Source organism: Anopheles darlingi, chromosome 3 (assembly GCF_943734745.1).
Source record: "Anopheles darlingi chromosome 3, idAnoDarlMG_H_01, whole genome shotgun sequence".
In the NCBI taxonomy this organism is placed as follows: domain Eukaryota; kingdom Metazoa; phylum Arthropoda; class Insecta; order Diptera; family Culicidae; genus Anopheles; species Anopheles darlingi.
The window spans coordinates 5,437,501-5,452,500 of record NC_064875.1 but is presented as its reverse complement, the minus strand read 5'-3'; the positions used below and the strand labels follow the sequence as shown (position 1 = coordinate 5,452,500).

The following is a 15,000-nucleotide window of genomic DNA, read 5'->3' as shown; positions in this document are numbered from 1 at the left end:
GAGTTTGACATTCACGGGATGGTGGGATGTTTACTTCGGGAACGCTCTTTTCGGAGCTGTTTTCGCTTTTCTGTGGTATTACGACAGTTCAAATTCACGAACAGTGGCACGAAAGTTAAAGTTTATGCAAATATTCTCAAAATTCTTCCTAGTGTTTCAATATGGTATCGGTCCGTAGGTCTTGCCACCCGGCCTAGAACAAGAGCTAGCTAGCGTTCCTGGACCGTGCTCACTCGCTGTAAAACACAACTCGGTCGCTCGAATAATCTTAAATAGAGAGATGAATCACTTAAACATCCGAAAAAGAGTGAAATCAGGTACTTTCCTTGATAAAACCACCAAACTTGCCCATATCTTCTTCTTCTTCTTCTTCTTGAAACTCACGTGATTTTGTTGATAAAAGCGCCCTGCTATGAATGTCAAACAAATTGAAAATGGTGACCTGTCAAAGTGGTTAAGAAGCTACCTGTCTTTTTAAAGTACCTTGGCTGTAATCCCAAATCACTTCCATGAGCTAGTCAAACGAAAAACAGAAATCTCGCATAGTTTAATAAGCTCAATAGCCGTGGCCACACGGGGCGAAAACTCTAGCGCAAACGAAAAAATTAATAGCCGTGGCCACACGGGGCGAAAACTCTAGCGCAAACGAAAAAATTAATGCCAAAACGGTTTCGCTTAACCCTTACACGCTGTCAAACTTTTATACGTCCGCGGACTTTTTCGCTGAACCCTTGACGCTATCGAACGCTTTATTTACGAAAATGTAGGTTCTTTTCGTATTGTTTTTGCATTTTTAATGTAAATATAACAGCAACAGCAACAAAATCGTTAAAAACTGCAAAATTTATTCGGAAATCAACTTCAGCGGCCAAAACACAGATGAAAACAATACGTTTGACATTTCGGCATAAATTTTCGGGTTTTTACCCCTGCCACACGAAGCGAAAACATTTTGGCATTAATGTGCAAATTTGCGCGCAAATTTTCGCCCCGTGTGGCCACGGCTAATGCCAAAACGTTTACGCTTGCCGTTTACATGCTGTCAAACGATTATAGGTCCGTGGAGCGTAAAACCTAGAGTAAAAGCTGTTTGCAAACGGAAGGGCTCGCAATATGTTCTATTTGTGGTTTACATTGATAGATAGTGATCATTGCTAGTGTGTTCAATCCTTTTCTTCCACAAAACGATTTTAATTTCCTCAACCCGGCCATGTAAACATATCGAAGCGAAAACATTTTGGCATTAATGTCAAGGTACTTTAAAAAGACAGGTAGCTTTATCCAGAACAAATCCCCGATTTTATTTTAGAAAAAACTTCAGAGTTTGACATTCACGGGATGGTGGGATGTTTACTTCGGGAACGCTCTTTTCGGAGCTGTTTTCGCTTTTCTGTGGTATTACGACAGTTCAAATTCACGAAAAGTGGCACGAAAGTTGAAGTTTATGCAAATATTCTCAAAATTCTTCCTAGTGTTTCAATATGGTATCGGTCCGTAGGTCTTGCCACCCGGCCTAGAACAAGAGCTAACTAGCGTTCCTGGACCATGCTCACTCGCTGTAAAACATAACTCGGTTGCTCGATTGATCTTAAATAGAGAGATGAATCATTTAAACATCCGAAAAAGAATGAAATCAGGTACTTTCCTTGATAAAACCACCAAACTTGCCCATATCTTCTTCTTCTTCTTCTTGAAACTCACGTGGTTTTGTTTATAAAAGCGCCCTCCTATGAATGTCAAACAAATTCAAAATGGTGACCTGTCAAAGCGGTTAAGATGCTACCTGTCTTTTTAAAGTACCTTGATTAATGTGCAAATTTGCGCGCAAATTTTCGCTCCGTGTGGCCACGGCTATAGCCGTAAACGTTTTGGCATTAATTTTTTCGTTTGCGCTAGAGTTTTCGCCCCGTGTGGCCACGGCTTATTAATTTTTTCGTTTGCGCTAGAGTTTTCGCCCCGTGTGGCCACGGCTTATGACAGTCCATTGCGTATTTGAAAGGCGCGCTACGTTAGTCACTGCTTAAGCGAATGTAAACAAACCGTTGCTATTTTGAACGTACGGACGCGCCGGAAGTCCTTTTTGCGGGTGGAAATTACGTGCTGGCCAGGAATTTTGCAAGTTATGTGCAGTTTTACGTGACCCTCATCGAAAGACTCGTGAGTCGACAATGGACATCGAATCGCGGCACAGCGAGCTGCGGCAGCGGTTGGATCATCTCGGGTTTGGCCATCCTTTACCGCTGAGCGCGATCGGAATCGTATCGGCGATCCTGGACGATCTCATCCAGACGGCCGAAAAACTGAAATCCGCAAACCAGCAGATCGAACAGCTCTACCAGGTATGTTTTTGCGTCGATCATAGCAACCGTTGGAAACGCGATGAAACGCAGTCAGGAGCGCGAACAAACCGGCGGTGGATCGGTGTTTTTTTTTTACCAATTTTATTTTCGATTCTGACCGTTTTCTTTTCCGTCCCGTGTCGCAGGAGAAAGCCGCCTGGGAGCTGGGTGTGGAGCCGTACAAGTGCGACAACTCGCGACTACTAGCCGAATGCAACGAACTGCACCTGGAGTTGATCAAGCAGCAGGACAAACACATCCTGGCGAACACGGAACTGCGATCACGGGTGCGATCGCTGCAGGCGGAAAAGAAACTGCTGGAGGAGAAATGCCTGCAGGCCGAGGGCAAGGTGCGTGAGCTGCAGGCAAACGGTGGTCCTGGCAGCAGCAGTGACTGTGCCAAATCGCGCAAAGACACCGTCAACAAGCGTGAGTAATCCCCGCAGTCCGGGCTATCGATTAGGTTGTATTTTGTTGGGGGACGATATGTGAACACCGAGAGAGCGCGAGAGTGCGTACCCTATGCGTGCCAAAGAGCATTATTAACACCTTTTTTTTTGGAGGGGAGAAACTATGCAATAGAATTCCGTTCGGTACACTAACGCGGTTCTACCTCTATTCACAGAAAGGAAACCGTTCATTTCGACGGTGCGTGGCGGTGGTTCGTATCCTGCCACGTCGTGCTGCGAACCGCAGCAGAAGTCGGCGCCCTCAGGCATGGGTGAAATGCGGTGCCGGTGTCCGTGCAATCAAGTGAAGCAAGTGGACGCAGTGCACGAGGTGGAACGGTTGAAGGTGGAAACACAAAATCAGCAGGGAGTCATCGATGCGCTTCAGAAACAGGTATGCAGGGGATCCTTATTACTGGGCGGCGTGGTCGTTTCCCCTCCTTTAGTGTTTGGGTGAAACCCATTCTAATCTATTGATCGAACCAACACCTGTCGAGGGTGTTTCGCCTCGCACCCGGGGGAAATTAGTTTCGATGAATATCAGGCGCGAATAGGGACCCTTCTTTTATTACCGTTACCTGTATTCTAGAAATCCTTTTTATTGATTTTATGATGCTGGTGCTGTGTGAATTGCTTCCCAAACCTCTAAAAAGTGTTTAGAAGTAGAAATCGAATCCACTTTCCTTAGTAATACGTTGCTCGTACTTCTCGAAGCGTTCGATGTACTCGTCGCTCATGTCCTGTTTATACGTCCCCACATTTCCACTGCGGATGAACCTACGGACGTACCTTACGTTACTTGGTGTGACCTTTCACCTATATGGTAGACGGAGTCTCACCTAAAACCATTATCGACCCGCTTCTTACGCTCCTCGCTGTAGTTGGTGGTCCTGGCCCATTCCAGTAGATCATCCATGTTGCATGACTTGTTTTCTACGGTTTGTAAGAAAAGAAAAATAGATTTTTTTCTCAGGGAGTCACACTGATTCATGAAGTTGAATGGGTGTTACTTCTCATCGATTCCACCGATAGATGTTTGGATAGCTCGGCAACCTCATCCAAGCTGTACTGTTTTCCGAGGAAATTGGCCGTCTTCTCAATCACCGCTCGCAGATCACGTTTCATCTGCTCGTAGGTGAGGAAGAGACAGTTGGCGGTGGGGTTTTGGCCCCATTCCCAGTAGCGACGCACATGGCCACTGAATGGTGCGTAAATGTGGCTTTCGTTGAGAAAGGCATCGAAGAACTGTTCCCGCGCTCCATCGAACCCGACAATGTTACGATAATGGTGGAAGAAGGAAGTGGCCGCATCCTTGGGGTTACGTGAAACGTAAATCACCTTTGGGCGCACCGTATGGATCGCTTCCGGCAGTAGCATAAAGGGAAGGTGCGATTTGATATGCCGCGGACGCTTGAGATCACGCACCTTCTCCACGGAATCGCCACCGATTAGAGTGAGGGCGCCGGTTAATCTTGAGTTGAGTGCGAGAGGTGGATCATTTTCCGGGTGACTTGAGCGAACACAAGCATACAGATACTTACTCGAGAAAGGGAAAACGTTCTTCGAGCGTTTCCTTGGACGCACGATCATAGTTGAGATCGTTGTTCAGCAACCAAACCATTTCCTGCGTCCACGTGGTACCACACTTGGGAAAAGTGATGACCCATACATCATCCTGGTAGACCGGCATGCTCTTTATTTGATCGATCAGTGGTAAGTAAGGTTCAATCATAATGCACCAATCGACGCTGGACGAATCCCCGGAGCTTGTCAGTCGGTAATGTTTCTCAGTTCCGGGGCAATCGATCTGATCGGTATACTCGTTGTTGAACTTTTCGTACTGGATCATTTTGATGAAATATTTTCTTCTAACAGACTGATCTCGGTAAAGCCGTTCCTATTGCCGTCTGAACCACTTGTCACCACTGCTTGAAACATACTGAAACTTGCAATTGCACTAGGTTCTATATGCACAGCACGCACCATACCAGTACTCAACTTGCTCTAGTATGGCGAACTGCACAACCTGTTAGAACCACCTAGGGGCTGGTCAATTGACGGTAATCGCAGAACTATCTGCCCCGAAGACGTGCGTTCTATCTCTTCAACGTTCACCGGCTGCACATTGCCTACGGACATCCTCTCCTAGCAGTGCGCAAACCGGATTGCATTCCGTAGCAGCCCGTGGAGTGGGTAGAAGAGAGTGAATTACACTTCCTATGTACATCGTAGGGCAGAAACCGAGGCTTTACAGAGAAGGTGGTATCTTCTGTTTGCACGACGCGTATGCTGATAATGCTGATCGTAAAGAGTTGAATGACTTACGCATTGCAGATAGCGATGTAACACAGATGCGCCGATGCGTCCATTCTTCGGTCGTTAGCTTCTTGCTATACTTAGTTCTTGATACCATATATGTATAATTAAAAGACCGTGCGATACAGACTGAAGCAAAACAGAAATGCTGTTTATTCGTGCGTCATTCTCAATCGTAGTCGTATCGGAAATCACTTCCAGACAGTTGCTCTGCAATGAAACGATCGAACCTGATGTTGAACTCTTCCGGCAGCTCGTTGCGATAATCTCCGACGATGCCTTTGCGTAGGAATCTGTAATTTTCAGATTCAGAAACATTTGCGATCAGGTGCGTGTTTGTGCGTCGAAACATCTGCCATTTACTCACTTGAACTGTTCATTCTCGCGTTTATCCTTGGCAAGAGCGTTGCGCACTACATCTTCCTTGTTGGTGGCCGGGTTTTCTGGTGGATCGAGGTGGATTATACCTAGTATCAGTTTGTCACGTACCTGCTGTGCTCAAAAACTTACTTTTCATCTCGTTGAACGACAAATGAACATCCAGTTCGTCCAGCTGTGCCTCGGAGTATGTTTTATTAAAGTGGCGGCATACTTCCGGTAGCAAGCCTCTTAGGTTCTTGAAAATTTCAAAACAGACAGCATGCATGTATCATCCTACACTGGTTTAACACGTTCTGGTTACGACTTACCCGCTTCATTGATTCATATGTAAGAAACAGTACATTCGGTTCTTGTTTGAGGACCCAAAAATCAAGCACATGGGGCACCATAGGACAATAGGTAACCTTATCGGCCAGAAGCTCGGTCAAGAAAGTCTCCTTCGTTCCATTGTACCCTACAAACACACGGTAATGATGGAAAAACGAGATGGCCACATCTTTCGGATTGCGTGCGACGTAGACGATCTTCGGTTTCACTGTCCAAAGCTGGCGTGGTAGAAGAGAGAGCGGAAGGTGCGATTTGATTTGTCGCGGTCGCGGACTCTTCTCAGCCACTGCAATCGTATCGATTGGAAAGAGATCCGAGATGGCTCCTATTCTGTAATGTAGCGTTAATGAAAGCTCCATTTAAAAACGATTCCCTGGTGCACTGGGAGGGTAATAGTGGTTCTCACTCGAGAAATGTCGAACGCGAGTTTAACTTGATGCTCCGTGCCGTGTCGTAGTCGAGATCGTGGTTGATCAGCCAGGTCATCTCCTCCGCCCAGGTGGTGCCACTTTTCGGGAATGTCACAATCCAAACATCATCCTCGAACACTTGAAAGTCTCGCACACGCTGGACGTTGTTGCGATAGTTGGATGATATAGTCACTGGAACCGGTGGCCTCACGGTCGGATCCAACGGATAATCCGTCAGATCGTTAAGTAGCACTTTGATTTGACGGCGCTCGGTGTACACGGACTGCTCATCGGTTTCTGCTATTGTAAAGGCCGCAGTGGACATATTAGCTAGACTGTGAGTTTGTCCTCGGGCGTACACAACGCTAGTCGTGTGGTGCAGCAGCAAGACTGCGAGAAGATAGTTACTGTGCGACATCCGTGCTATGCGCTTAATCATTTTGAACTGACTCAGATGGACTGGTTTCTACCGGTTTGCTTGTTCGCTGTCGTTGATCGGAAGCTTAAACACGAAGCAGGACACGTGGAGGCAAGTTGTTTGTGTTTGAGAACTGGCTCGGATTCCCCACCAATGGTTCAGCTCGAATATTGTGCGTTGCATTCGCTATAACTACGCGATCATAAACTTGGTTAGCGCTTACCCGTTGGAAAGAGCAAAATGCAATTCTTGACTGTTTGCGCGATAAAAAAACTGTTTATTTAAAAAATATGAGATTTAAAAAGAGATTCCTGTACGACATCGCTTAAGCACCGTATCTAAAATCACTTCCTGCTAGCTGTTCCTCTATGAAGCGATCAAACTTGGCAATATACTCCTCCGACAGTTCGTTCTTGTAGTCTCCGATGATTCCTTTTCTCATAAACCTATGGATAGCGATTGGATTGGAAGACATGGTTAGTGTTGACTCCTATCTGAGAATTAGGTAAATTTTCATTTGCCTTACTCAAAATGTTCCCCTTCACGGCCGTTCATTCTCATAGCGTTGCGCACGATCTGATCGTTGTTTGTAGCTGGATTTTCTGAAACGGCACCAAAGGTTGGAACATGAAAAATTGTGTTGAGCTTGCTAATGCTCATCATCCTACTTTTCATCTGGTCGAATGATAAATGTTCGGCGAGCTCGTCGAGCTGAGCATCGGTGTAGGATTTGCCGAAAAACTCGCAAACACTCGGAAGGACACTACGGAGATCCTGGCAATGGTAAAGCGGTACATGTTAACCTGATCGATCGTCTTGACCGCGTGACGACGAATGGTTGAACTTACTCGTTTCATCGCTTCATAGGTGAGGAAAAGTACGTTCGGTTGGTCTTTGAGCGCCCAAAAGTCGAGTGTCTGGCGCACCTGTGGGCAGTACATAACCCGATCCTCGAGCAGCCCATCGAGAAAGGCTTCCTTCGTACCACGATAACCCATGATCATTCGATAATGATGTAGATACGATGCTGCCACGTCCTTCGGGTTGCGCGTCACATACACAATCTTCGGTTTCACGGTCCACAGTTGGCGTGGTAGCAGCGGTAACGGTAGGTGTGATTTTATGTGTCGTGGACGCTTCAAATTAGCCGTCGCAGTGACCGTATCCACCGGTATGCGATCAGCAACGGCTCCGATTCTGCGACACAAAATCAGTACTGTTAGTGGCTAGTGGTAAACAAAGATTCCAGTTACTCACTCCAAAAACACGGATCTTGTGTTAATGTTGATGTCACGTGCCGTTTGATAGTCCAGTGCGTTATCGATCAGCCAGACCATCTCCTGTGTCCAGGTGGTGCCACACTTTGGGAAGGTAACGATCCAAACGTCATCCTCGTACACCTGAAAGTCTCGTACCTGCTGGGCGTAGGACTGATACTTGGCGGAAACGATCGCAGTGGCCGGCGGTGTGACTAGTGGGTAATCTGCAAGATCGTTGAGCTGTACCTCGACGAAGGCTGCAGATCCGGGAGTGCCCAAGTCTGTCTCGATGCGAGTGATAGTGAAGGACATCTTGTAGCGAGTTCGAGCTACTTCTTTGCTCGCTGGTGTCGACGTTACTGAAGGCAGCTTGCCTTCATAAAGTGACTAACACCAGTCAGCTCTCGGTTACTGTCGAGCTGATATTGCGTTGGTGGATAAAGGTAGGTGATGGAGACTGCCATGATTAATGGATTGCCTTCTACCAATACGCGGCAATATGGTGACGTTTGTGAAGGTCGGTGGGGAATTGACCGCAAACGAGAAAGTGTGTCATGTGGTGGTTGTGAGATAGTCTTGAAAGGACTGTTCTGATACGCGAGAGCGATGATTAACGTTAACCGCAGGAAATATGCATTTCTACCATAAGAACCTTTTTTATTTACAAACATAAACAGCTGATAACAGAAATTGTAATGACCGCAGGAGTTGTAGATGGTCGGCATGGGCTTTGCTGGAAAGAAATTATTACTGTATAATTAGTTGTGGGTTTTGGTAAACGATTTACCATTGCGTTACACAAACACTCGTCAGATAAAAGATAACTATAACAATGCATGGAATAACCCGTAAAGCCTTCTTCCCCGTAGCACAAGTAATGGCCTCATTACCTCACTCGAAAAGATAAGAGTATTTGTCGTCTGGTATGTTCCGTTTGACCCACCCATCAAATTCTTCCACCAAACTCTTGGGCATTTCGTTCCGCCAACCATCGACTTCGCCCCGGCGTATAAACTGCATATTGCCATCGTTCAGTTTATCGCTGCGGTTCGTTTGTCGCAGATTGTACGCGACCCAATCGCGCTTGTTTACGGCCGCGTTTTCGCGCATCTTATCAAAGGACAGATGTTCGGCTAGCTGCAGAAGTTGTGCCTCGGAGTAGTCAGTCTTGTTGAAGAACTGGCAAACCTTCCGAATGGTTTCGGGTAGATCTCGTTTCATGTCTTCGAAACACAGCGACAACATGTTCGGATAGCGCAGCTCACTGTATTCGATCAGATGGCGATGGTAGGGAGAGTAGTAGGAGAGCTCGTTCATCATCGATCGGACAAAGTTCTCCAATGTACCGCGGTAGCAGTCTAGGGACACGGAATGATGATAGTACGAGACGGCCACCGACTTTGGGTTGCGGCGTACATGCACCAACTTTGGTTGTACCGTCCACAGGGCGTTCGGGAGGAATGCTGGTGGTAGATGGGATTTGATGAAGCGAGGCGACGGCATCTCAAAAGCATCCCGCAGCGGATTCATGGTGACCGGTAGCTCACGTATTCCGCCGAGTCTGCAAAGGAAGGAAATTTGTTAAATAGTTAAACATCATAATCTATTTGTCACGTTCAATCGCCCCATTGATTGCTTACTCGATGAAGGGGAATCGTTCTTCGAGCGAAATTTCTTGGGCCTTCTGGTAGTCGAGTCCATGGCACACGAGCCACACCAGTTCCTGGGTCCAGGTGGTGCCACTTTTCGGATACGTCACGATCCACACGTCGTCTGGTCGCACTTGCATCTGTTTGATCGATTCCGCAACTCGGGGATAGTGTTTTGTTAGGCAGATGGGTTCCGGTTTCCATCCCGGCAGGTTGATCGGTACATCGCCGTAATCGTTACACTGTACTATAATGTACTGCTCCTCGTTCCGGTCACGGCATGTTGATTGGAACACGGGATCGACGATTGGACTGTACGTGAATGTCATCATGAAGCACCGGAGCTACTGAGCGGTCGATCTGCGACTGTACCTCCGTTTACTGGTGCTTCATTATCTTGGTTTTGGTGCGTAGTTGACTGTTTGCCGGAACCGGTTATGTGCATGGGTCGCGTGAAAGAAACACAGACTACCAATGGTAAGAAGTGCTGCCAAATGTTCAGATCCATTGGAAGGAAAATTTTGAATGTAATTTTTAAGAGAACCCAAAAGACAACTTTATTGACTTGAATTTCATAGAATACAAAAACGTTCTGTGTTATTCCTTGAATCTGAAATCACTGCCGGCAAGGTGCGTTTCTATCTGATGATCCAAGCGGCTTACGTACTCTCCGGACAGTTCTTCCTGATGGGAACCAATTTTTCCTTTTCGCATGAATCTGCAGAGTAAGAACAGTAAGAAATTGGATCCCTTAAGGGATAAGCACGATTCGTTTCTTAAACAATACTCACTGGAAGTCTTCCACCTTTTTTCCCGACAAACCCTCCACTAGCTCCAAAACGCACGAGTTGTTGGCCGATTTGTTATCTGCAATGGTAGGGAATGAGTTAATTTATGTTTTGTTAACTGCTGCTACCAAAGTTTGGTTCTACTTTTCATAACATCGAAGGAAAGGTGTCGCTCTAACTCGGACAGCTGGTCGTCAGTGTAAGATTTTCCAAAATATTTACAAACTCTTCTTAGCACGGATTTCATGTCCTAGGCAGTGGCAGAGAACGGGGAAAGGTTAATGAAATGCAATACACATAATCCATCGATTGTCTTACTAGTTTCATGTCTTCAAAGTGAATGAAAAGGATGTTCATCTCCTGACGAACGGTCCAGAAGTCCAGCGTATGTGGGATCTGTGGCCCAAATAGGACTTGATCGGCCAACATAGCCTCCAGAAAGTCCTCCTTCGATCCCTGATAGCCGTGGATATGACGATAGTGATGGTAGAAACTGACCGTCGCATCCTTTGGATTACGCGCACAATAGATAAGCCGTGGACGGATCGTCCAGATTTGCCGGGGGAGCAATGCCAGCGGCAGGTGACATTGAATGTGGCGAGGTCTTGGTGCATCCTCTACCTGCTTAATTGTATCCCCGGGAAAGTTCAGCACAAAGGCTGAGAATCTAGAATCGCCCCCCAAAAAAGTAAGATAACATTAAATTTGTTATCGTACAGAAGCGTGGTAATTTACTCAAGAAAGATGGATCGCTCGAGAAGATTGACCTCAGCAGCCGTAGCGTAATCCAAATCGTGGCTCACCAACCAGACCATTTCCTGCGTCCAGGTTGTGCCACACTTGGGAAAGCTCAGTATCCACACATCGTCCTCGTAAACGGTAAGATTACGAATGCGCTCAGCCGATTGCAGATATTGTGGTGTGAGAACGCAGTGTGTTGGTTTGCGAGAACGGGTCACAACCGCTGGCAGCTCGCTATGATCGTTAAGATGAATCTCGATTGTTGGCCCATGCATTGGGGCCAGCACTGCTTTAGCGATGGGAGAGTCCATGGGTTTACTTGTAAACATCTTGGGAAAATACGGTTCACAATCGACGCGAAACAATTTGTAGCAAACTTTTGATTAGCGCGATGATCAACAACCGATCCGTAACAGCAACCACACAACAACTGGTAAGCTGCTGTGGCTAAATGGGAAACTGCTGGTGATCAAACAAAATCACAAATACCTGCAAACAAAGATGCCGGATTTCGGCGATGACCTTGACCGTGGCAGTCGAACGTTCGGAATAATCTATGTAGTCGTGAAGTCGGATAACTCTTTCGGGACTTTCAATCATTCAAACGCATGCTGCATTTTTCGTTTCTTTTTATTCCATAAATTGGAAAGTACACCCTTTCAATCCTTGTTCTATGTAATTCGTCAACCTGGTGATGTATTCGGGTTCCAGTTCTTCCCGGTGGGATCCAACCTGACCTTTTCGCATGAACCTGTTAGTTGGAAACAGTGGGTAAGCACGTGTATCACTGCATCCATACCCCTTCACTGCTCCATGTGTACTTACTGAAAGTCTTTGTCAACATCAACACCAGACATGCTCTTCATCATACGTAGTAATTCACTGTGGTTGGCGGAGTTGTTATCTAGACAAAATCCGAGGAAGAAGATTAAAGCGACATAGTTGCGTTTAAACTGGTCGCTGACGATGCTTACCTTTCATCACATCGAATGAGAGATGCTTTTCTAATGATTGTAGCTGTTGGTTGGTGTAGGATTTTCCCAGAAAAGCGGATGCTTCCTTAAGTACCGAGTACATATTCTGCTTGGATGAAAACGTTAGAGAGACACGATTACAGAGTGTAATACTGCATTACGAACGCATTAAGCATCTAATCGCACCCGTTTCATTTGTTCGAAATGCAGAAAAAGCACGTTCGGCTCGTTGCTTATGCTCCAAAAATCCAATGTGTGCGGGATCTGTGGTTGATACATAACGAGATCCTGCAGGATGGCTTCAAAGAAAGTCTCCTTTGATCCGTTGTAGCCGTGCAGATGTTGATAGTGATGGTAGAAACTCGTGACCATGTCTTTTGGGTTGCGCGCACAGTAAACGATCCGGGGCCGCACAGTCCACAGTTGCTTGGGCAACAGTGCCATCGGAAGATGACTTTTAATGTGTCTCGGTCGTTCCATACGGTCTACCAGCTCAATGGTGTCCTGTTCGAATGATGGCACTAGAGTGGAGAATCTAGGAACAGGATATCCTTCTTAGAATTTCAAAGGATGATGCTTCAGCTCTGGCTTACTCAAGGAAGATCGAGCGGCGCAGTAGATTCACATCGGTCGCACGCTGGTAATCGAGATTATGATCCAATAACCACATCATCTCCTGGGTCCACGTTGTACCGCACTTTGGAGCCGTAATAACCCACAGATCGTCAGCGTGTACGGTGAGGTTGCGTATTCTTTCTGCATAGTTCTGGTAACTTTCGTTCAACACAGTGTAGGCCGCCTTCCTTCGGTTCGTAACGGACACCGGAAGGTCAGAATGGTCAGTCAAATGCACCTCAACTAACGGTCCATTGACGGGGACCTGAACAGCCTTCGCTAAGTTGCACGTGAGTGGTTTGTACGTAAACATTTAGATGACTGCACTCGAGCAAGGTTTGAAAAATACTGACGAGATACTGATATTGATACAGCAAAACGTAAAGAGTGAAGTGAGCTTCAATAACACACTGATGCAATTATCACGTTGTACATATTTGCGAAACACACTCTTAGGTGTCAGGGTTGGGATTCCACTAGAATAGTGTGTTTGATTAGAATGTGGGGGAAATACAGATTGTTAATGCGCTTGGGCCTATAAGCAGGGAATGATAATCACAACTCACACTATTCAATTGGTACTGATCACATGTACTGCCGTATATACTACTTGTTGCCGCTACAAATCCGATAATCGTGTTTCGTATTGTTTTAGATTGATTTTCGTGATCGAGAAATCCATCGTCTAGGTGCACTCTTTTCTGGTGGTCGGCCAGCGGAAGCCCTGGCAAAAGACTGCTGCTACCGTGGTGTGGATGTACTCGGTCAGGATGTGGACACCTTGCAGCAGGAGAAGCTTTCTCTCCAGCGGAAGCTCGACGAAACACAAATGGCACACGAGCGAACGAGCCGGAAGTTGGGGAAGATGTCAGAAAAGAACCAACAACTGGAGAAAGAACTGCGCGAAATGGAGAACGTTGCACTGAAAGTGGAATCGGAAGCGAATCTAAACATTCTTGAGCAAAGCCGGCAGAATTCGGATTTGCAAGCTAAACTACAGCAGTGGCAAATGCGGGTGAAGGAGTTAGAATCTTTGCTGGAATTGTGTTCAGGAACGAGCAGGATACAGCTGCAAACTGACAGTTCGGCCACTTCATCCTCGTGTCCGAGTGCTGCTCCTCTAGACACGGCACTGCAAAATGCACTCAAGCAGGCAACGGAGGAAAAGCGTCAGCTGTACAAACAGTTGAACGAGCTGAAGGATCGTGAGCATAACCTAAGGAGTGATCACGAAAAGGTGAAGGCTAAATACACGAAACTAAAACAAAAGTACTCCATTCTGGAAGCTTCACAGTCTCGAACAAATGTGATAACCGACATTGAAAGCCAGGCGGAGCTGCGTTCGCTCAAGGATCAGTGTGACGAACTAGAGGTGAAGTTTCGGAAGGTAAAAGAGGAACGTGATCGCTATAGTTCGGAGTCGGAGCGACAGCACCGGTTAGTGAAAGAATTGAAGCGCGAAAGCTCGAACAAGGAGCTAGAACTTACGCAGCTAAAAAGCGAACTGCAGCTGCAACGCAAATTGACGAAATCCGCAACAACTAACGTCGCTCTGGGTACCGGCAGAATAAAGACGGGCGATTCAATAGCTTCTGGTCAATCCTCTCTGTCGATCCAGGCGGCCATTCATCGTATCGAGCGCGAGCGTGACGAGTCCAAGTGTGAGGTTCAGCGGCTTGAGCAGGAGCGGGATGCGTTACGGGATAAGTTGAAGCTTTCGACCCGCAGCCAGAGAGAGGAAATGGCGAAGCATGAAAACTTTATCCTAGGGTATAGTGCACAGGTAGCCAAACTGGAAGGCGAAAAGCGTGATCTGCTGTTAAGCAAGTCATCCTCCCAAACGAAATTGCAGCTCATGAAAGAGGAAAACCGAGAACTGCAAGATCGATTGAAAGAGCAAGAGGATAGCTATCATAAGCTAAAGGTGTCCTACTCGCAGCTAAAGATACTGCAAGAGCAAACTGAACGCTCGCTCACTCAGCATCAGAATCGGTTAATGTCTTCCGAGACTCAACTAGGTACAACGGAAGCAAAACTGCACCGGGTGGACAGCGCGGTCGAAGATGTGCAGAAGGAGCTGGGTAACTTGCGCGGAGAAATCAGCGTTTTGAAGGCCTCCAATGTAGCACTCGAGCGCGAAAAGGATCAACTGTTGGTAAGATGTTACTTACCTTATCAGCAACGGATGAGAAGCTATAGCGCAGTGTCTGCTTTGTTTTCCATTTCAGATCGAGTTGGATAAGAAAACGGAAAAGTTATTCGCTGTTGAGGCAGAACTGGCGTCCTTGAAAGCAAAGCGAAACGAACTGCAGTCGACGATTGACAGAATGCAGC

The 15,000-nt window shown here is 46.6% G+C and overlaps 7 protein-coding genes across 9 annotated transcripts in view; 1 reads left to right on the top strand and 6 right to left on the bottom strand.

Annotated features, from left to right (window-relative positions):
- The first annotated feature begins 2,088 nt into the window (after positions 1 to 2,088).
- The window catches only part of LOC125956271 (centrosomal protein of 135 kDa), a 29,627-nt gene continuing 16,715 nt past the window's right edge, over positions 2,089 to 15,000 (top strand). The window contains exons 1-5 of one of the 2 annotated variants that reach the window (XM_049687978.1): positions 2,089 to 2,339; positions 2,486 to 2,768; positions 2,965 to 3,182; positions 13,322 to 14,821; positions 14,895 to 15,000. The exon at positions 14,895 to 15,000 is cut by the window's right edge and continues 10 nt beyond it. In XM_049687978.1, coding sequence (XP_049543935.1) covers positions 2,169 to 2,339; positions 2,486 to 2,768; positions 2,965 to 3,182; positions 13,322 to 14,821; positions 14,895 to 15,000 — 2,278 coding nt within the window. In that variant the 5' untranslated portion in view covers positions 2,089 to 2,168. Of the gene's footprint in view, positions 2,340 to 2,485; positions 2,769 to 2,964; positions 3,183 to 13,051; positions 13,245 to 13,321; positions 14,822 to 14,894 lie in introns of those variants that run through there. The other variant, XM_049687979.1, reaches the window with a different exon arrangement.
- On the bottom strand, positions 3,348 to 4,642 carry LOC125956320 (luciferin sulfotransferase-like). The gene is made up of 4 exons (XM_049688062.1): positions 4,330 to 4,642; positions 3,799 to 4,259; positions 3,628 to 3,721; positions 3,348 to 3,565 (listed from the first exon to the last, which is right to left on the bottom strand). Exons 1-4 carry the CDS (start codon positions 4,635 to 4,637, stop codon positions 3,445 to 3,447), a joined length of 984 nt encoding a protein of 327 aa, XP_049544019.1. The 5' UTR covers positions 4,638 to 4,642; the 3' UTR covers positions 3,348 to 3,444.
- LOC125956319 (sulfotransferase 1A3-like) lies at positions 5,157 to 6,623 on the bottom strand. Its single transcript, XM_049688060.1, has 5 exons — positions 6,219 to 6,623; positions 5,794 to 6,142; positions 5,615 to 5,720; positions 5,472 to 5,547; positions 5,157 to 5,397 (listed from the first exon to the last, which is right to left on the bottom strand). The coding sequence occupies exons 1-5, from the start codon at positions 6,545 to 6,547 to the stop codon at positions 5,274 to 5,276; spliced, it is 984 nt and encodes a 327-aa protein (XP_049544017.1). The 5' UTR covers positions 6,548 to 6,623; the 3' UTR covers positions 5,157 to 5,273.
- LOC125956323 (luciferin sulfotransferase-like) overlaps positions 6,782 to 15,000 on the bottom strand; it is a 17,713-nt gene continuing 9,494 nt past the window's right edge. Inside the window, exons 1-5 of one of the 2 annotated variants that reach the window (XM_049688067.1) lie at positions 7,898 to 8,249; positions 7,489 to 7,837; positions 7,309 to 7,414; positions 7,167 to 7,242; positions 6,784 to 7,086 (exon numbers count right to left, since the gene is read on the bottom strand). In XM_049688067.1, coding sequence (XP_049544024.1) covers positions 6,966 to 7,086; positions 7,167 to 7,242; positions 7,309 to 7,414; positions 7,489 to 7,837; positions 7,898 to 8,211 — 966 coding nt within the window. In that variant the 5' untranslated portion in view covers positions 8,212 to 8,249 and the 3' untranslated portion in view covers positions 6,784 to 6,965. Of the gene's footprint in view, positions 7,087 to 7,166; positions 7,243 to 7,308; positions 7,415 to 7,488; positions 7,838 to 7,897; positions 8,250 to 15,000 lie in introns of those variants that run through there. The other variant, XM_049688068.1, reaches the window with a different exon arrangement.
- On the bottom strand, positions 8,590 to 9,877 carry LOC125956316 (luciferin sulfotransferase-like). Its single transcript, XM_049688057.1, has 2 exons — positions 9,540 to 9,877; positions 8,590 to 9,460 (listed from the first exon to the last, which is right to left on the bottom strand). The coding sequence occupies exons 1-2, from the start codon at positions 9,875 to 9,877 to the stop codon at positions 8,791 to 8,793; spliced, it is 1,008 nt and encodes a 335-aa protein (XP_049544014.1). The 3' UTR covers positions 8,590 to 8,790.
- On the bottom strand, positions 10,146 to 11,503 carry LOC125956347 (luciferin sulfotransferase-like). Its single transcript, XM_049688104.1, has 5 exons — positions 11,072 to 11,503; positions 10,655 to 11,003; positions 10,481 to 10,586; positions 10,340 to 10,415; positions 10,146 to 10,266 (listed from the first exon to the last, which is right to left on the bottom strand). Exons 1-5 carry the CDS (start codon positions 11,404 to 11,406, stop codon positions 10,146 to 10,148), a joined length of 987 nt encoding a protein of 328 aa, XP_049544061.1. The 5' UTR covers positions 11,407 to 11,503.
- Positions 11,668 to 13,019, bottom strand: LOC125956318 (luciferin sulfotransferase-like). The gene is made up of 5 exons (XM_049688059.1): positions 12,645 to 13,019; positions 12,238 to 12,586; positions 12,052 to 12,157; positions 11,903 to 11,981; positions 11,668 to 11,828 (listed from the first exon to the last, which is right to left on the bottom strand). Exons 1-5 carry the CDS (start codon positions 12,977 to 12,979, stop codon positions 11,708 to 11,710), a joined length of 990 nt encoding a protein of 329 aa, XP_049544016.1. The 5' UTR covers positions 12,980 to 13,019; the 3' UTR covers positions 11,668 to 11,707.

Bases quoted from the DNA above. Each gene is read 5' to 3' on its own strand.
- LOC125956319 (XM_049688060.1), bottom strand. From the start codon at position 6,547: ATGTCCACTGCGGCCTTTACAATAGCAGAAACCGATGAGCAGTCCGTG. The intron at 6,143-6,218 runs GTGAGAACCACT...GCTACATTACAG, and splicing joins TCGCGTTCGACATTTCTCGA to AATAGGAGCCATCTCGGATC. The intron at 5,548-5,614 runs GTAAGTTTTTGA...TCGATCCACCAG, and splicing joins GTCGTTCAACGAGATGAAAA to AAAACCCGGCCACCAACAAG.
- LOC125956347 (XM_049688104.1), bottom strand. From the start codon at position 11,406: ATGTTTACAAGTAAACCCATGGACTCTCCCATCGCTAAAGCAGTGCTG. The intron at 10,587-10,654 runs GTAAGACAATCG...GCCACTGCCTAG, and splicing joins ACTTTGAAGACATGAAACTA to GACATGAAATCCGTGCTAAG. The intron at 10,416-10,480 runs GTAGAACCAAAC...CTACCATTGCAG, and splicing joins TTCCTTCGATGTTATGAAAA to ATAACAAATCGGCCAACAAC.
- LOC125956320 (XM_049688062.1), bottom strand. From the start codon at position 4,637: ATGATCCAGTACGAAAAGTTCAACAACGAGTATACCGATCAGATCGAT. The intron at 3,722-3,798 runs GTAACACCCATT...TACAAACCGTAG, and splicing joins ATCGGTGGAATCGATGAGAA to AAAACAAGTCATGCAACATG. The intron at 3,566-3,627 runs GTGAGACTCCGT...GTACGTCCGTAG, and splicing joins CGGGTCGATAATGGTTTTAG to GTTCATCCGCAGTGGAAATG.
- LOC125956316 (XM_049688057.1), bottom strand. From the start codon at position 9,877: ATGACATTCACGTACAGTCCAATCGTCGATCCCGTGTTCCAATCAACA. The intron at 9,461-9,539 runs GTAAGCAATCAA...CTTCCTTTGCAG, and splicing joins GAACGATTCCCCTTCATCGA to ACTCGGCGGAATACGTGAGC.
- LOC125956318 (XM_049688059.1), bottom strand. From the start codon at position 12,979: ATGTTTACGTACAAACCACTCACGTGCAACTTAGCGAAGGCTGTTCAG. The intron at 12,587-12,644 runs GTAAGCCAGAGC...TCCTGTTCCTAG, and splicing joins CGCCGCTCGATCTTCCTTGA to ATTCTCCACTCTAGTGCCAT. The intron at 11,829-11,902 runs GTAAGTACACAT...TCCAACTAACAG, and splicing joins GATGTTGACAAAGACTTTCA to GTTCATGCGAAAAGGTCAGG.